General features: G+C 46.5%; 1 protein-coding gene across 1 annotated transcript; it reads left to right on the top strand.

The window, feature by feature from the left end:
* Nucleotides 1-7250: 7250 nt before the first annotated feature.
* On the top strand, nucleotides 7251-16435 carry RRM2 (ribonucleotide reductase regulatory subunit M2). Its single transcript, XM_075923506.2, has 10 exons — nucleotides 7251-7482; nucleotides 7560-7637; nucleotides 9603-9758; nucleotides 10504-10620; nucleotides 11377-11510; nucleotides 12536-12630; nucleotides 13999-14132; nucleotides 14519-14623; nucleotides 14931-15044; nucleotides 15513-16435. The coding sequence occupies exons 1-10, from the start codon at nucleotides 7390-7392 to the stop codon at nucleotides 15663-15665; spliced, it is 1179 nt and encodes a 392-aa protein (XP_075779621.1). The 5' UTR covers nucleotides 7251-7389; the 3' UTR covers nucleotides 15666-16435.
* The last annotated feature ends 882 nt before the right edge of the window (nucleotides 16436-17317 follow it).

Raw genomic sequence — 17317 nt, 5'->3', positions numbered from 1 at the left:
GCCTATTAATCCACTGGGTGACCCCTAGTTCTTGTGTTAGGAGGAACAAAGAACACTTCCTTATTTTCTTTCTCCACACGTCATGATTTTATAGACCCTTAATTGTCTCTTTCCCAAGCTGAAAAGTCCCACTTGTATTCATCCCTCCTCATATGGAAGCTGTTCCATATCCCTACTCATTTGTGTTGTCCTTTTCTGAACATTTTCCAGTCCCAATGTATCTTTTGTGTCACCCCGTGAGTTGTGGCCACACTGGAAGTGATTCAGTAACTCTGATGATTCAAAAGGGCTCAGGGCACTCAGTCACTGATGCCACTACCTCGGGAGGCAGTGGCATCTAGAGTCCTGGGTCCTTTAAATTGCCACTGGAATGATGCACAGCATGCTCCAGGAAGCTCTGAAGGCTGGCAGTGGCCAGTGTGGCATGCTCTGGGTGGTGCTGAGGGCTGGCTGCTCCCAGTCCTGCCCCTTCCACTGGAGGCGCTGTTCCTTCTGCGAATGTGGAGCTAGCCCACCCCACTTTGCATAAGGGCCCTATAAGTCTGTTGGCCCCAGCTTTTAAGTGGAGGGGCTAGAGGGCTCCACATGCTGCTTACACCCGCAAACACTGCCCCTACAGCTCCCACTGGCTACAGTTTGCAACCAATGGGAACTGTAGAGCCAGCACTTGTGACAGGGACATGCTGGCTTCTCCTAGGAGCCAGACATGCTTTCGGGAGCCACGAGAGCCAGTGGGGTGGCGTGAAGGGAGTTTTCCTTTGCCCTGCTGTGCCTCCACCCATCAACCAGATTTTTGAAACCCAGACAGTGTTGCTGACCAGGTGTGGGGCCTAGGAGAATCCCTTGACACAGGCACTGCCCCTCCCCTCACTCTACCCATCCCTAAGCCCCGCCACTACTCTGCTCCACCTGGCCCTCTTGCTCCCTCCTCCGAGCAATAACGGGGGAATTACGGGAGCGTGGTGCATTGGTAGCAGTAGTCACCTCTCATGCAATACATATACCATGCCGTTCAGTGGGAGCCGGAGTGACTCGGCAGCCTGCTCCCCCCATTGCACTGTGCCACTCTTCAGGTCCACTGCACCCTGCTTCCCCATGGCAGCAGGAATGGGGGCGCCCTGGGGCAGGACAATCTGCTTCTCACCATAGCCGAGAAGCCACTTGCAGCAAGATGGGAAAGAGCGGGGTGGCAGAGCTGAGCAGGCTGCTGGGCCACTCTGGCTCCTGCTGCCCAGGTGTGTGTCGCGGGAGAGATGATGGTGTGTGTGTCGCGGAAGGCGACCCCTGCCCCAGGCCCTCTTTTTAAAGTAGTGCCACATCCCTACATTAGCAGAGAAATTGTGTTGCAAGGCCTGTTGTCATGAGACCAATCCTGCGGCGTAATGAGTGCTCCAAGCTTCCATCAACTTCGTTGGGTATTTAGGATCCAGAACTCCTCACAGCAGTCACACAGCACACCACAGGACTGGGCCCTTAGACCTGTGCCCCCTGCCCTCATTCAGGCAAGCACTTAAGTCCCTACTCAGGTCTCGGTAAAGTTGACCCTGTGCATTAGAGCTTTGCCCAATTTGTCACTACTATAACTCCACTGACACTGGTAGAGTTACACAAGGGATAAATGTGATGTTTGAATGATCCAGATTTGTATGACTTACAGCAAAACAATATTCACCATAATACAGCATATACCTGTACTGTTTTGCTTACAGTAATACAGCTTCATGATATTCTTTACCTTAGTGACAAAACCACACCTAAATGACTTGTCATAGAGCAAGATGTAACTTTTTATAAGACCTGAAATATACAGCTCTACTCTAACTCTTCTTGGAGTCCAGCAGTATTTACATGAACTCAAAACTTTTGCAGGTGTGACACATCCCTTCCATTATATTTGGAAACCTTGACAAGCCACATCCTGTCTACGTTTATTTATTGTTAATTATCTGCAAGTCATGGTGTGCTAAGCACATTCTAGTTCCGGGGTAGGGAGAAGAAAGTGGTGCCACCTTTTAAATAATAAGAGCAACCTGCATTTAACGCTGCATGAACATCTACTCATTTTTAAATGACACCAGAGTGGGATCATTTATTGTGTTACAGAAAGAAGAGGAGGGTCAGCAGCAGCTCTCGTTTTAGAAGTTTTGGCCTATGCTGTTTTACACAGTTGTGTAACTGAGTGAAAAACTTGCTTTTATTTCCCCGAAGGGGAGAAAAACATGTCTGAAAAAATGCACTTCCCAATGCCAAGCAATATAGCAGCCGCAGCAGGTGTGTTTTATGTAGTTTATTCCTATAAGAAAGCAAGTGAGAGTCACGACTTTGAGAGCTCATCCTGTGCAAACTTGTCCCACAAAGTATATGTAATAATCTCCACCCTTGTTATGTGACCCGTATTATTATTGCATGAGTTGACATTGCACTAAATACTGTATAACATTCAGGGGGTTATCAGCTCATATAATAATAATAATAATAATAATAATAATAATTAATACATTATCATTCATCTTAATTATCTATTATATCGGTTTCCAATTCTTTTTCTTCAACCTTCCTGCAAGGCTCCACAGCTGGGTCTTCCTATATCCCCTCCTGCAATGTATAAGGGCCTGTCTAAATTGCCACTTCACTGTGTTGTAACTTTCTTGCTCAGGGATGTGAAAAAACACCCCGGAGTACAGCAAGTTACAGTGTGGTAAAGCATCAGTGTCAACCGGTTCCCTCCCAGCTCTGGGAATCGTGCTCCCAGCGCTGTTAGCTACACATCATAGAGATGGTTTGCTTTCAGTGCTGGGAGAACTCGCTCTCTCTCGGCGCCAGTGTGGTGACCACATTGCTGGGTTAAAGGACTGCTGTGGTAGCACTGCTTTGGCTGTGCTTTAAACTTACAAGTGCCAACAAAGTCTTCTACCTACACCTCTACTGACTGTTTCTTTTGTTTTCTCCTATTACTTGCAACTTTCCTTTTTTCTTTCTTATACTATCCCTCTTAACTTTAAAAGAGTCTCCCACCTCCTCTGCCTTAAAAAAAAAGCCTTCCTCAATCACCCCCTTCACCCCCTTTATTTCTTTCTATTGTTTTTTCTACTTTTCTGGTGCCTGACCATTTGAAAAAAGAAGAAACATACGAAATCAAGTGGCATACATCACATATTTTCCTAGAAAGTCAAAAGCAGCAATCAGAGGCTGTCTACACTACACTCCTTTTTCCGATTGTTTTTTCGGAAGAGGCCTTTCTGAAATTTGGCCTGTTTACACTGGGCCAAATTTCAGAAAAACCTCCTCTTTCGGAAGAGCCTTTCTTCCTCGTGAAACGAGGTTTACAGGGCTTCCGAAAGAGTATGTCTGCTTTTCCGCAAAAAATGTTGCATTCCATGGACATGGCGGAGTTTTTCTGGGATACCTCCAGTATTCCGGAAAAAACTCCATAGTGTAGACATAGCCAGAGCAAGTGAGTGAATGAGCGAGAATGTGTGTGTGTGTATGCGGGGAAGGGTATACTCTCCCATGGTCCACCCTAAAGCCAAAGTTTGGTCACATGACAGCAAAATCTGAGATGAAAGTGACAGTACAGCTTTTCTTCATGTGCCTCTAATCCTTCAAAAATTTAAGCACATATATAACATATGTTAAAACTATTCCTGTGCATGAATTTTGCATGTTTAAGTCTTTGCAGAATCTAGGCTTTTGACCTTGTCTATGCCAGAAGAGAAAGTATAGATAAGAGAGAATGTCATAGAGGTATACAAAACAATGAACAACACAGAAAAGATCAACAGGATTGTCCTACTTCACTTTTTGAATTATATCTGAATGGGAGAGCATTCAATGGGAAGGTAAGACATATAGCATGTACAAATTGCTGACTGATGAAACTCATTGCCACAAGATATATCTGAGGCATTGAAAAGATTTAAGAAATATAGTTATACTACAAGACTTACCCGGCATTGCTCAAGTCGTTAACTCAATTAATTATTGTGTTTTGGAAAATAAAATATTGGAGCTGGGGATGAAGGTTTCAGTATGCAGGCTGCCCCAGGGAGAGAGGACTACCTTAGCCCTCTCTTTGTGCAGCAACTTGGGGACAGGTGAGAAACACCTCTCTATGGCCACTGCAACTTCAGTGGGCACAGTTGGGAGAAGGGTACATGTCGCTCTACTGAACAGGTCCAGGTTCATCTGTGTCCTGCGCTCCCCAGCCAGAGTGAGAAGTTCAGCAAACTGTGCACTTTCCCCTGGGGTAACAGCCAGCAATATTCCTGTATGAATTCAGGGGGTGGAGGAAAACTTCAGCCCTTCCCATCCTCCCTCTCTAAAGGATGACTGGGAGGTGGAAGGCTTGGGACTTGGGGCAGTTTGGGGAGGTGGGGAGACACCCCCAGCCAGCCCCTTTCACATGCCTGGTGATTATCTCTTTTCTGTATGATTTTATATGAACCTGTATGAATGGGGGGGGGGAGGCCTGCAGCCCCTCTACCCTCCTTAAATGGCACCTGAGGGGTGAGAGACTCAGGACTGGGGCAGTCCTGAATGGGGGTGTGTGCACCGCCTACCAGCGCCTTTCATGTGTCTAGTGATGCTGTCTTTTCTGTATGGTTTTGTAGGAAGCAATCCCACAACCTGTTTTCCAGGCACAACCGAACCTTTACCTTGGTTTAAGTTATGGTAAGAGAAAGCTGCACATTGAATTTGGCAGCCCTAGCTCTTACGGTTTAGGAGTTCTTGAACCAACAGACACACAGACAGATTCAGGCGGACACAGATCGACAAACTCTCTCAAATATATAGTGAACAACCCACCATACTTTTTACAGACATCATGTTTCAGGACATAAAATATCACTAATTCAGGGGCTGTGTCTAGACTGGCCAGTTTTTCTGGAAAATCAGCCACTTTTCCGGACAAACTTGCCAGCTGTCTACACTGGCCGCTTGAATTTCCGCAAAAGCACTGACGATCTCATGTAAGATTGTCAGTGTTCTTGCGGAAATACTATGCTGCTCCTGTTGGGGCAAAAATCCAGTGTAGACAGCCCAGATTTGTTTTCCGCAAAAAAGCCTCGATTGCGACAATGGCGATCGGGGCTTTTTGCGGAAAAGCGCGTCTAGATTGGCACGGATGCTTTTCTGCAAAAAGTGATTTTGTGGAAAAGCGTCCGTGCCAATCAAGACGCTCTGTTCCGAAAATGCTTTTAACGGAAAACTTTTCCGTTAAAAGCATTTCCGGAAAATCATGCCAGTCTAGACGTAGCCAGGAGGAGTAAAGACAAAATATCCTGCTGGGGCATCTGAGACAAAGGGAGCACAGAAGAAGCGTTAAATCTTCTCTGGTTCCTAAACTACTGGGACCATCCACCAAAGGAGTACTTCCCTGGTTCTTGAGTTTATTGGTGCTTGGTGGGAGTGGGAGGGCATTCCCTAAAGTGGTCTGCAACATGACTTAAGTGACCAAATAGAAATAGTGGAAAAACTAGGACGGGGTGGGGGATATACTACCCCTAATTATAAAAAAGCCCAGAACAGCAAGACTGTCCCTATGTAAGGGGACTGTTACCCCTTACTAAAACTCTGTGGGAGTTTTTTGGTTTGCCAGCTCCCAGTTTCAGAAGGGACATGAGTCTGACAGACCCCAGAGACAATGGAAAGCAGCCAACACTCCAGCTCAGCCTGATTGACAGGTTGGACAGGCCAGTGAGGAAGGGGAGAGGCCAGGCCCCGTCCTCCCTGTGAGCTGGGATTGTTCTGGCTCTCTCTGAGCAAACAGAGAGCTGAGAGACAGCCCAAGCAGTGCAAGCTGTGTGCTGAGGGGCAGTTTTTGCAGCAGCTGAGCCAGACACACACGGCTCAAGGAGCGCAGACCCTGTGTTGAGCAGCAGACTGGCAGTGCTCAGAGAGCCAAAAGGAACAGAGAAGCAACACAAGAAGCTAGAGACTGGCCAAGAAGCTCAGCCTGCAGCTGGATGTGGTGAGCAGAGGGGAACTGCAAAGTGTGGGGAGAGGCTCTGGACTGGGAGAGGGGTCTGGCCACTTAGAGCTTGAGGCTGTGTGGTCACTGCCAGAGCAAGCGTGTCCAGCCTGCAGCCCCTCCCCCCCGCAGCACATCCAAGGCCTCTAAGGGGCCTATAAGGAAGAGACTGTGAACTGTCCTTACACTCTGCAGATGGCTGTTTTGATGTCCCCGTGCTACAGAGCAGGGCTGTGTGTTCTCATTTAACCTTTCTCATTTTTTCTTATTCTTTTCTCTTTAATCAGTTGATGTTTAATAAATTTTATTTGCTTTGAACCTTATGAAGTGATCACTGGGCCAAGGCGGCCTGCAGTGTAAAGAGAGCACCTCGGACTGGGGACACCCTAACTCCTGCCCCTAGTGACTACAAGGTCGGGGATTAAGCCCCAGGAAACCTGGGCCCAGCCTTGTTGGGGTTTCAAGGGCTCTTCTACTCAGGAGGGTGGAGGGGGAGCCCTCAGGAACAGGGGAGCCATGGGGTAAAGGAAGTGGGAGTGGGGACTCAGATCCTTTCGCTGGTCCATTTCACCGGGGTGGTATAAAAGCCAGGAAAGTTCCCCACAATAGCGGAATCATTCCCCCCGCTTACACCTAGAAAATCTGGTCACCCTAAACAAGACAGAGGTTTTCAATCTGTGGTTTGGGAACCCTTGGGCACCCACAGACTACATCTAAGATTTCTAAGGGTCTGCACTGCCATTCCTATTTTTTTATGGATCCAACCATTTAAAAAGGTTAAAAACCATTGGTCTGTGGGAATCAGCAGCTCTGGAGCGACAGAGCCACCCATCCTGCCCCTTCCCATATGTACTTTTTCCGAGTCTGCAAACACCCCCGTGCGATAGACTCTTATCCCGCTTTAAAAGAGGGGGAGAACGAGGCAAGACTGACCCTCTTCTCGCTGCGGGAGAGACAATGCAACAAAAGGTGCGAAGGGGAGGGGGCAGACGCAGGGGGTGGAACGTCAGGACAATCCAGGGGCGTGTCCAGCTGGGGCTTTGGGCCAATGGAAGCCTCCAGGAGACGTGCAAGTGATTTTTGAGGTGGATTCCCGCTTGTCTAAAAAGAGGGGCGTGGCCGGCCTAAGGCTTCTGACCAATAGAAGCGCAGAGCGGTCGGAATTTTCGGCGGCTCCCTCGTTTGTGACAATGGGTAGCGCGCCGCGGCCGGGCCGCGAGCCAATGGGGAACGCAGCAGCGACGGCAGGTTTCGGGGCGGGCGGAGTGCCCGCTGTTGCGATTGGGCGGCCTGGCGTTCTGGCGCCAAGTTCGAAGGGAATATAAAGCGTCCCCGGGGCGCCCGCCACCCCTTGTTCCCCCAGCACGACTGAACCGGAGCTTTCATCGCGTCCCAGCCGCTGCCTCTCTCTGCCCGCCATGATCCCCGCCCGGGCCCCGTTCTCCGTCCGCAACGAGCAGCCCCGCCTGTCGCCCATGAAGAACCTGGTCCTGACCGACAAGGAGAACACGGTGAGTGGCCGCCCCCTCCCGCCCCCCCCCCAGCCACGGGCGCGGCGCCTCTCACCAGCCGCTCTCTGTCTCCGCAGCCCCCCGCGCTCAGCGCCACGCGGGTCCTGGCCACCAAGACGGCGCGGAAGATCTTCCAAGAGGCGGACGCGAAGCCGGTGAGTCGGGGCCGGGGGGAGGGGAGGGGAGCCGGGGGGGATTCGGGCGATCGGCCGGGCTGGGCTTGGGGGGGGAAGCGGCTGTGAGCGCGCGCGGGTTCAGAGAGGCGGCAGCGGGAGGCTGGTCCCGCCGCTTTCTGCCTTGGCGCCAAATTCTGCGGCCCGCCAACGCGCGGGAGCCCCCCCCCCCCGCCTTCTTCCTCTCCTGGGGTGGGGAGCACCCCTCCCTCCGCGGGGGGGCCCTCTCTTCTCCCCCCCTTCCCTGGGGTAGGGAGCACCCCCCCTCCTTCCGCGGGGGGGGCCTCTCTTCTCCCCCCCTTCCCTGGGGTGGGGAGCACCCCCCCTCCTTCCGCGGGGGGGCCTCTCTTCTCCCCCCCTTCCCTGGGGTAGGGAGCACCCCCCCTCCTTCCGCGGGGGGGGCCTCTCTTCTCCCCCCCTTCCCTGGGGTGGGGAGCACCCCCTCTTCTCCCCCCCTTCCCTGGGGTGGGGAGCACCCCTCTCCTTCCGCGGGGGGGGCCTCTCTTCTCCCCCCCTTCCCTGGGGTGGGGAGCACCCCCTCTTCTCCCCCCCTTCCCTGGGGTGGGGAGCACCCCTCTCCTTCCGCGGGGGGGGCCTCTCTTCTCCCCCCCTTCCCTGGGGTGGGGAGCACCCCCTCTTCTCCCCCCCTTCCCTGGGGTGGGGAGCACCCCTCTCCTTCCGCGGGGGGGGCCTCTCTTCTCCCCCCCTTCCCTGGGGTAGGGAGCACCCCCCCTCCTTCCGCGGGGGGGGCCTCTCTTCTCCCCCCCTTCCCTGGGGTGGGGAGCACCCCCTCTTCTCCCCCCCTTCCCTGGGGTGGGGAGCACCCCTCTCCTTCCGCGGGGGGGGCCTCTCTTCTCCCCCCCCTTCCCTGGGGTAGGGAGCACCCCCCCTCCTTCCGCGGGGGGGGCCTCTCTTCTCCCCCCCTTCCCTGGGGTGGGGAGCACCCCTCTCCTTCCGCCGGGGGCCTCTCTTCTCCCCCCCTTCCCTGGGGTGGGGAGCACCCCCCCTCCTTCTGCAGGGTGGGGCCCTCTCTTCTCTCCCCCTTTCCTGGGGTGGGGAGCACCCCTCTCCTTCTGTGGGGGGGGCCTCTCTTCGCACCCCCCTCCTTCCGTAGGGGGCCCTCTCTTCTCCCCCCCTTCCCTGGGGTGGGGAGCACCCCCCTCCTTCTGCGGGGGGGCCTCTTCTCTCCCCCTTCCCTGGGGTAGGGAGCACCCCCTCCTTCCACCAGGGGGCCCCTTTCCCCTGGGGTCGGGGAACAAAGGCCTTTTTGTGTACACTAGTAGGTCTGCATGGGCCAAGTACTGCACAATAGTTTAGTGCCCTTTAGAAGCTACACCTCTATTGAACAGGTTACCACATGCCATAGACAAGCCCCAACCCAGACCTAATGGTGCCCCCTGACTTCATCTACAAAATAGTCTCATCACATGCACCTAAACTCCACGGGTGGGAGGGGCAAGGGGCCTGGCTGCAGCCAGCAGTCTAGACTCTCTGGGCATCTGGGGTGGAGAGAGATGTGAAGGAGGGACTGGCACTTGGCAGCAATGGCCAGAGAAGCAGAGTGAGCTGGGGCCACGTTCAGCTGCCCCCACTGCTGCCTGTGAGTATGTGTGCGAGGGAGGGGGGTTGGCCCCTTGGCCCTGCAAGTGCCCCCAGATACATCCAGTTGGGGAGGAGGGTGAAGAGGCAGGGTGGAGCAAGTGCCCAAAAGAGGAAGGGTGTGGCCTGGGGCCGAAGGGGTTGTCCCAACCCTTCCTTGGCCTGAGGGGGGAGGGTCATGTGGCTACTGGCCCCTACGTTCTTTCCCCGCTCCTAGTTGTCCCTGATCACAATGGGATGCAAACTAGTGCATCACATTCATGGTTACGCTTTCCTCTTCCCAACATCCACAGTGTCTACCAACACTGGGGACATGGAAATCAATTTTTCTTATTGTGTGTCCTTTAGTTGAAACCCAAAGCAGTTACTCAAGCTCCTAGCAATCTGGAAGATGAGCCACTCCTACGGGAGAATCCCCACCGGTTTGTCATCTTCCCCATCCGGTACCATGATATCTGGCAAATGTATAAGAAAGCAGAGGCCTCCTTCTGGACAGCTGAAGAGGTGAGAGGCTCCCATGATGGTATCCCTGCTCTGGTTGTTTCAGTGGACATGCCCACTGGATATTCACCGCTCAGGCCAGCTCATAACAAAGTGTGTGTTCCTAGTAGTATTAACATATTTACATTGCAATAAAACCTGTGGGACTCAGTCATGATCAGGAACTTTTGTAGTAGGTGCTGTACTAATGCAACAAAGATGGTCCATGTCCCAAAGAGTTACAGATGATGTGTCGAAGTGCCTCGCTACCTGTGCTAATGTGAGGGTTTCTTTTGTCAGCATAGGTAATCCATGAGCTAGATCCATGGAAGAATTCTTTGATCTGGAGGTTTAGCTATTGGCCAAAGGTGCAAAAAAGTCATTCCTTACCAACATAGGCCAGCTTAATTTTCTAGTGCTGATCTAGCCTAAGCTTGTTAAGAACCAACAGTGACTGTATATTAAGTGTACTAGAGCCTTAAAATTGTTATATTTAATGCAGGGGTGTGCAATAATTTTTACAGGAGGGCACTTAATGAATTTTGATATGTGGCCTCAGGCTGCATCTTGCCCAGCCCGGATTAAAATAGCTTTGGAAAAAGTGACATAAACCAAAAACAACTTTCCATGGTTCTAGGAACCCATTAAACTTCATAATTTGATTTACTGCAGTAATATTTTATGTTTAATACACAGTATAACATTGCTTTATATAAATGCATTCTTTAGTAGCATGATAAAATTGTAAGTGCCTGCTTTTGTTCTTCAGGTTGATCTTTCCAAAGATATTCAGCACTGGGAATCCTTGAAGCCTGAGGAAAAGTACTTCATTTCACATATCCTAGCCTTCTTTGCAGCAAGTGATGGCATTGTAAATGAGAATTTGGTAAGCATACAGAAGAGAAATCCTGAAGTAGAAATCGTTCTGTTAACAAAGCTGCCCAAATAAAACAATGAGATGTTTACCTCTTGAGCGTCTTCTGCTTTAAAACCTATTAAATCAGTAGTCATTTTTCAGGAGGTGGGGAGGGTTAGGAAAAGTTGTGCTTAGTAAAGGACTCTTATGGACTTTTTTGTAATCTAAGCTTCCCCTATGGGGAGAAGAGGATGATTTTGTAGTAAGACCAACAGATTTGGGAGTCTGTTGACCTGGCTGTATTCCAGGTTGTGGTGTGAATATTTTTTAGCGGGGGAAGGGGATCACTTCCACAATCTTGTTTGATTCATCTATACATGGGTGCAGGTATTTGTGTGTCTCATAAAGCAATTGAGACTGAAATCACATTTGTACTTTGCTTTCAAATTCTTGTTCATGAGCTGCAAAAGTGCAGAATATTACTACAGCTCTGTCAAATTTGGCATTGTCCTGCCTTAGATTAAGCAGAAATGAGAAAAATGCAGTGTTTCTTTAAGGCCAAATACTCAAGGAGTTAAGATGAGATCAAGGCAGAACCTGAGATTCCTGGCTTTCAGGAGGATGCTATTCTAGTGCACTGTCCTGGGCTTAGCTTCTGAACATTAAAACGTTTGTCACACTGTAGGGGTGTAAAGCAAAACTGGAGATACTTGTGGGTTTAATAGAATTAAATTACAACTTAAGTGGGTAATCCTTTCTGCAACAATTACTTGGTTTCTCCTCTAGGTGGAACGATTCAGCCAAGAAGTACAGATAACTGAAGCTCGCTTTTTCTATGGCTTCCAGATTGCTATGGAAAATATACATTCAGAAATGTACAGTCTGCTCATAGACACTTACATTAAAGATCCAAAAGAGAGGTTAGTATCACAGTGAAATGTCCAAGTTGATGTAATATGGTGGGTTCTAATAGTATTGCCTTTTCTAAATCTTGAAACAATACAGAAATGATTTGAGAATTTAACTAGCTTGGCAAACATGATGTGAAGAACAACTCAAGTATAATAAAAAGCAGGAAGGCTCAACAAACCATCCTAGGAAGAGATTAAAAGCATAACCGGTTTAATTTAGTAACTGATACATGAGGGTATGAAACCAAATTTGTCAAGGGAGCCAAAGTCAATCTATATAGATACTTAAAATTGGTCTACTCATAATACAATAAGCCCATGGTATTGGCTAGTTCATGGATTAGGTGGCCTAGAACAGTTTCTATGGGAATTATTACAGCTTGTATCTTTTTGACTTTTTATAACATTCTAATGTACATCTACCCATCTAATGATTCTGTGCCATTGTGAGCAGGTTACAACTATTTTTCAACCTGTCTTGTAATAAACTGCTCATTTCTGACAGCTACACATATACAAAGCTGTCTGCTTTAAAACTTTGGGTTATTAGTGCGAAAACTCAGCTTGAAAAACAAAAACTATACCTTACTCTTGGATTGATATAAATCTTTCAAAGTGAGCCAGAAAGATTATTTAAGAATTAATTATATGAAAATAGTTCATGAACTAGTTCTACATACTTTCTTAAAAAGCTTAGCGCAAGACTTAAACTTGCAGTTTGATGTGTATCAAAATGTTTGTAAGCCCACAAATATACTTCAGACTGCAAGAGGGATTGGGGTATTGGAATACTAGAACAAGGGAGATGCACTGACATAAAGGAATGAATTGCACAAATTCAGCATATCTGTGTTGGGATTACCACCAGTGTAACTATACAAGTGCCAAAATCACGAATGTAAACCGATTCTAAGATACTGGTTTCAAAATGTGTTGGGTGGATGGGGGTTGCAATGACACGTACCTGTTAGGCATGCTACTTTCAAACCTACTGCACCTAGTCACCTGTGACTTCTTCCACTTCTAATGTACAGGGAATTTCTTTTCAATGCCATTGAAACACTGCCATGTGTTAAAAAGAAGGCTGACTGGGCCATGCGGTGGATTGGGGACAAACAAGCAACATACGGTGAGTTTCTGAACTGTGTATTTACTGGATGTAGCTAAAGCTACATCTAGACAACAGCACTTTCAGCATACTGGAAGTATCCCAAAATAGCTATTGTTCATCTTTAAATGCACCTGTTATTTTGAAATATATTTCAAATAATAGGCGTGTTACTACTGCATCCCTGAAAAACCTCATTCCATGAGGGTTAAGGGACTTATCGGAATAGCACATTATTTTGAAAGGTAGTGTTGTGAAGACAGTGCTGAATTTCAAGATAAGCTATTTTGAAATTACCTTGAGTTAAGCTATGCAATTTGCATAGCGCTTATTGCATAGCTTATTTTGAGGTAAGGATGCAGTACAGACACCCCAATGTGTTTCCTAGAAAATGAAGCTTTCAGTAGCCGTGCTTTCCCTCATGGCCAAAGGGAAGGTGGTTATTTGCCTTATTTCTGGAAGATTGTAGTCTCAGTTGGATCAAATTATTCTCTTCTGAAGAGGCTCCATTTTTTGCCTGGTCCTTTGTGACAAGTGTCTAGTTAGTAGTATGTTCATTTTTGGTAGCTGCTTTAAACACATGTAGCTTATTCCTCCCAAAGAGCTATGTTTCTGTTGAAGGATAAATATGTAATCTGCTTTATGGATTCTTGATTGTCTCACTTGGCAGGTGGGAGGTGATAGACATTTCCATTATCCCTTGAGTATTAAATCTTTACTCAAGGCCTTGTCACATGTTCTCAGACCTGTCTGGGTTCAGAATTGCAGGCTGTCAAAACAGACCAAAATAAATTATCAGCGTTTTAGTGTAACATGATAGTATGTGGGACCTTGGCTACACCAGTAAAGAGTTGTCAAGGTAAACTGTAGTTGAAGAGCTGACGCTAGACAAGTTGAAGAAAACTTAAGTGATAACTTTAACTACATGGGTACGAGTTGTGGAGGGTTTTGGCTCAGAAGTTGAGACCACAGTTGGTGTTGCAGTTCCAGGCACACAGCCTGCCTTCCAAAGCAGGACAGCAGCGTGGAAGGGAAGCTGTGTCCTCCAGTTGGGTCTCAAACACAGGAATGATGAGGGAAGAGGATGGCTGGGCTAACTGGTTTTGTGACTGGTAAATGGGGGCTACAGAGGGCTACAGTGCCACTCAAACTATTAAAGTGGTTTCTGCAACAATTCTTTTCTTGCACATGAGTTATTTAACACTTGTTTTTTGTAGTGAAGACAAGATCTTAGTCTCTCTGGGTCTGATGGACTATAAAACTTCAACAGGAATATTTCCCATGCACAGATTTCAGGAATGGAAAACTCAATATGATTTGGGGTTTTTTTTTTCTGGCTAGGTAAACATTAGCTATAGTGCAAAATATAACATTCAGCTTTCCTGACAGGAGAACGTGTAGTAGCTTTTGCAGCAGTGGAAGGAATCTTCTTCTCTGGCTCCTTTGCATCTATCTTTTGGTTGAAGAAGAGAGGATTAATGCCTGGACTCACTTTTTCTAACGAACTCATCAGTAGAGATGAGGTAAAAGAACCTTGTAATAATCTTGTACTATAATGCACCACAAGAGACACAGGACCTTAATGTCTCAGATAATTATTTGATTCTTCTTAAATATCTGGGGCTAAATTAATGGGTAAACAGTATCTTGGAATAAATAAGACTTGAATTGAGACAGAGAGTGAATCTCCATTAAGGTGGTGATTGAAGGGAAAATCCTAATAAAAAGGCTGCCTACTCAATTTTGCAAGGGGGAAACTACAAAGTGTGACCTATTTCCTCCAAGGGAAAATCATCTGAGCTTTGAGTACTAACATGGGTATCTGGCTTGTGAGCTTTTCAAATATGCCTCTGACTAGAAATGCCATCTGACAGTGTTTCTGAAATAATATCTAAACTCACTTTTTTAGGGTTTGCACTGTGACTTTGCCTGCCTAATGTTCAAGCACTTGGTGCACAAACCATCTGAGGAAAAAGTAAGAGAAGTCATTACTGATGCTGTCAGGATAGAGCAGGTAATCAGGTGTTCCTTTTTTTGGGTAGAAAACCTGCTCTAGATCAGTGTTTCTTAAACTAAGTTCCGCAGAACACTGGTGTTCCGTGAACAACTCGCAGTTGTGCTGCAACCTCTTCTTTGTTTTGTTACTTTGTTTTTTGTGTTTTTTTTTTTGTCTAGCAATTTTTTAAAGAAAATTTTTATAGGTATTCTGCATTAAAAAAAATTGTTTGGTGTTCTGTGGTCTCAAAGTTTAAGAAACAAACGTGTTATCTAGAGCAGTGTTTGCTGAGGCCTGTGCTAACCTCCCCTCTTAACACCTGCAGGAATTCTTGACAGAGGCACTACCTGTAAAGCTGATTGGCATGAATTGCACTTTAATGAAACAGTACATAGAATTTGTGGCAGACAGACTTATGATGGAACTGGGATTTAGCAAGGTAAGATTTCATAGGAAAAGGTTTGTATTCTTTTGATATTTCCTATAAATCTTGAATATGTAAAATGGCTGCCACATGTTAATGTCACCATTTTAAGCTCTTCACCAATAGCCAGGAACCTTCTAGCAGGTTGTTCATTTTCCATGGATGTTAATGCTCAGTTCTGGATGGGGCCCTACATGATACATAATGACAGTCAAATAAGCAGTGTGGTGGAAAGAAGGTATTGCAAGAAACACTGTGTTCTTCTGCCTCTTAAGAGAGCAGCAAACAAAGGCATACAGTAGTGTAGCACCTAAAGACTTAGGAGGGGGAGAGGTTTCACTTGTCAAATAGAAAACTGATATACTTTTATATTAAATAAATTCTTAAATTGGCTTTCCCACTGCTAGTCCTCACTTCCGGGTTGGCTCTTTTATGCCACTTCCAGACTTGAAAACCCATTTGATAAGAAGTCTTGTCTTTCAGATATTCAAAGCAGAGAATCCATTTGACTTCATGGAGAATATCTCACTGGAAGGAAAGACTAACTTCTTTGAGAAGCGAGTAGGAGAATACCAGAAGATGGGAGTAATGTCAAAACCCACAGATAACTCTTTCACTCTGGATGCAGACTTTTAAATGAACTTGAGACCACTGAAGATGAGATGTGCATGCTCTATTTAAATGAGACATTACTTTATACTGAAAGTCGCAGTATGACTTGATATTGTACTAAAATCCTGCTCTTGAATGGAGTGGTATGGTACTGTCTTGAGGAGGCTAGTGTAGCTACAGCAGTAAAATTCTTTTATTAGCTATTGCCAATGGTGTTAGTTTATAGAATGCTTTAAAATGGAGTAACTTGTTATAAAAATCATATAACTAATTCTTGGAAGTTATTTCAGGAAATCTCAAATGTCATCCTTGGAAATAGGGAGGTTTTACACAGATATCGCTGGCTTTTGGAATTCCTCAAACGAAGCTTTAAGTAATTGAAATAGAGTAAGACTAAACCATTTTAGAGATTAGGCTCTTGGATACTGCAGGGGAAGCTAGATGACCTCACTGCTTCTTAGCAGGTTTTAAGTTTACTACTTACTATTTTTAATAGTTTTGTACATAAACCTGGCACTTTAATACTAAAAATAAAGAACTCTGACCTGTAGTATTTTGGCAACTTGAATATTGATGCTTGAGTTTAGAATAAACGTTTAGACTCAGCATTGCATTATAATCTTTTTGTTTTTATGCTTTATTATATGTAACTTAATATAATAACTTTTGTATCAAACCTGTTGGTGATCCTGATATACCTATAATAAAACTTCTGACAAGGTGTATAAATACAAACTGTATGGAAGCTGAAAAGCTCATTAAAGTCCAGTGTTCTAGGTACTGGAAAAATACAACTTAAGTTGCTGGCCTCTGCTTGAAATCAAAGCTTCCTTTTGGAAATACTTGAGGTTTTTTGCCTGTTCCTAATTCGTATTTTATTTGATCAGTCACAGCCACCACTTCACTAGATCAGTTTTGCCCTTCAGAGCAGTGTAATAGATTCCTGGAAGGCACTAGGTAACCTGCAAAACAAAAGGACCATGGTCATAAGCAAACCCGCTGCTTGTCTTAGCATTGGCCTCTGGCACCTAATGGATACAGTGGAGCTTAATTTAGATTATTCCGATTCATCTTATAGTTTATTTACCTCTGTTTATTCAGATTGGAATTCATGAGGTAGTCCACAGTGAAATTGGATACGTGCACTTAAAGAAACCAATAAAACACATGGTGGATAGAGGGAAATAAGCCTTGTCTGCATCTTGTCACTCAATGTTTATGGCTTACCTGCAGCAATCATTTCCAGCTATTCATTAGGGTGGAGGATGGGATAGTACTTTGACACTTATTCCAGGAAGTGGGCTGGCAGAAATATTCTAGTGGATTGGTCATAGTTCACAGCAACTAAATTGCCTGTGTTGCACAACTAAAAAGCATTTAGTGGAAAGATTTGAGTGCAAGAACCTTCTCTAATCTGACTTTTAGTTGGAAAACTGGCTGATGTTACCACTGCATCTCTCAAACCCGGGCTTTTTTTCTTGGAAGTAAACATTCCATGTTGAAATTTTGGAGCCCAAGGACAGGCTGAGGTAACCAGTTCTGAGCCAAATGTCCCTTCTTGATTTAATCAAGAATTGCTAGGCTCATGTTAATTGATGTTTACTCCATTGTTGTTGCTGAAGGGACTATTCTTTCTCTAGGACCCAGAAACCAGCTAGATAGGCTGTCCTCGGGAG

The sequence above is a fragment of the Pelodiscus sinensis genome, chromosome 3 (assembly GCF_052426305.1).
Source record: "Pelodiscus sinensis isolate ZL-2025 chromosome 3, ASM5242630v1, whole genome shotgun sequence".
NCBI lineage: Eukaryota > Metazoa > Chordata > Testudines > Trionychidae > Pelodiscus > Pelodiscus sinensis.
This window is presented reverse-complemented; position numbering and strand designations above follow the sequence as displayed.

Excerpts from the sequence above, each read along its gene's own strand:
- RRM2 (XM_075923506.2), top strand. The coding sequence starts at position 7,390 with ATGATCCCCGCCCGGGCCCCGTTCTCCGTCCGCAACGAGCAGCCCCGC. Across the intron at positions 10,621-11,376 it reads GCATTGTAAATGAGAATTTG|GTGGAACGATTCAGCCAAGA; the intron begins GTAAGCATACAG and ends TTTCTCCTCTAG. Across the intron at positions 15,045-15,512 it reads TGGAACTGGGATTTAGCAAG|ATATTCAAAGCAGAGAATCC; the intron begins GTAAGATTTCAT and ends CTTGTCTTTCAG.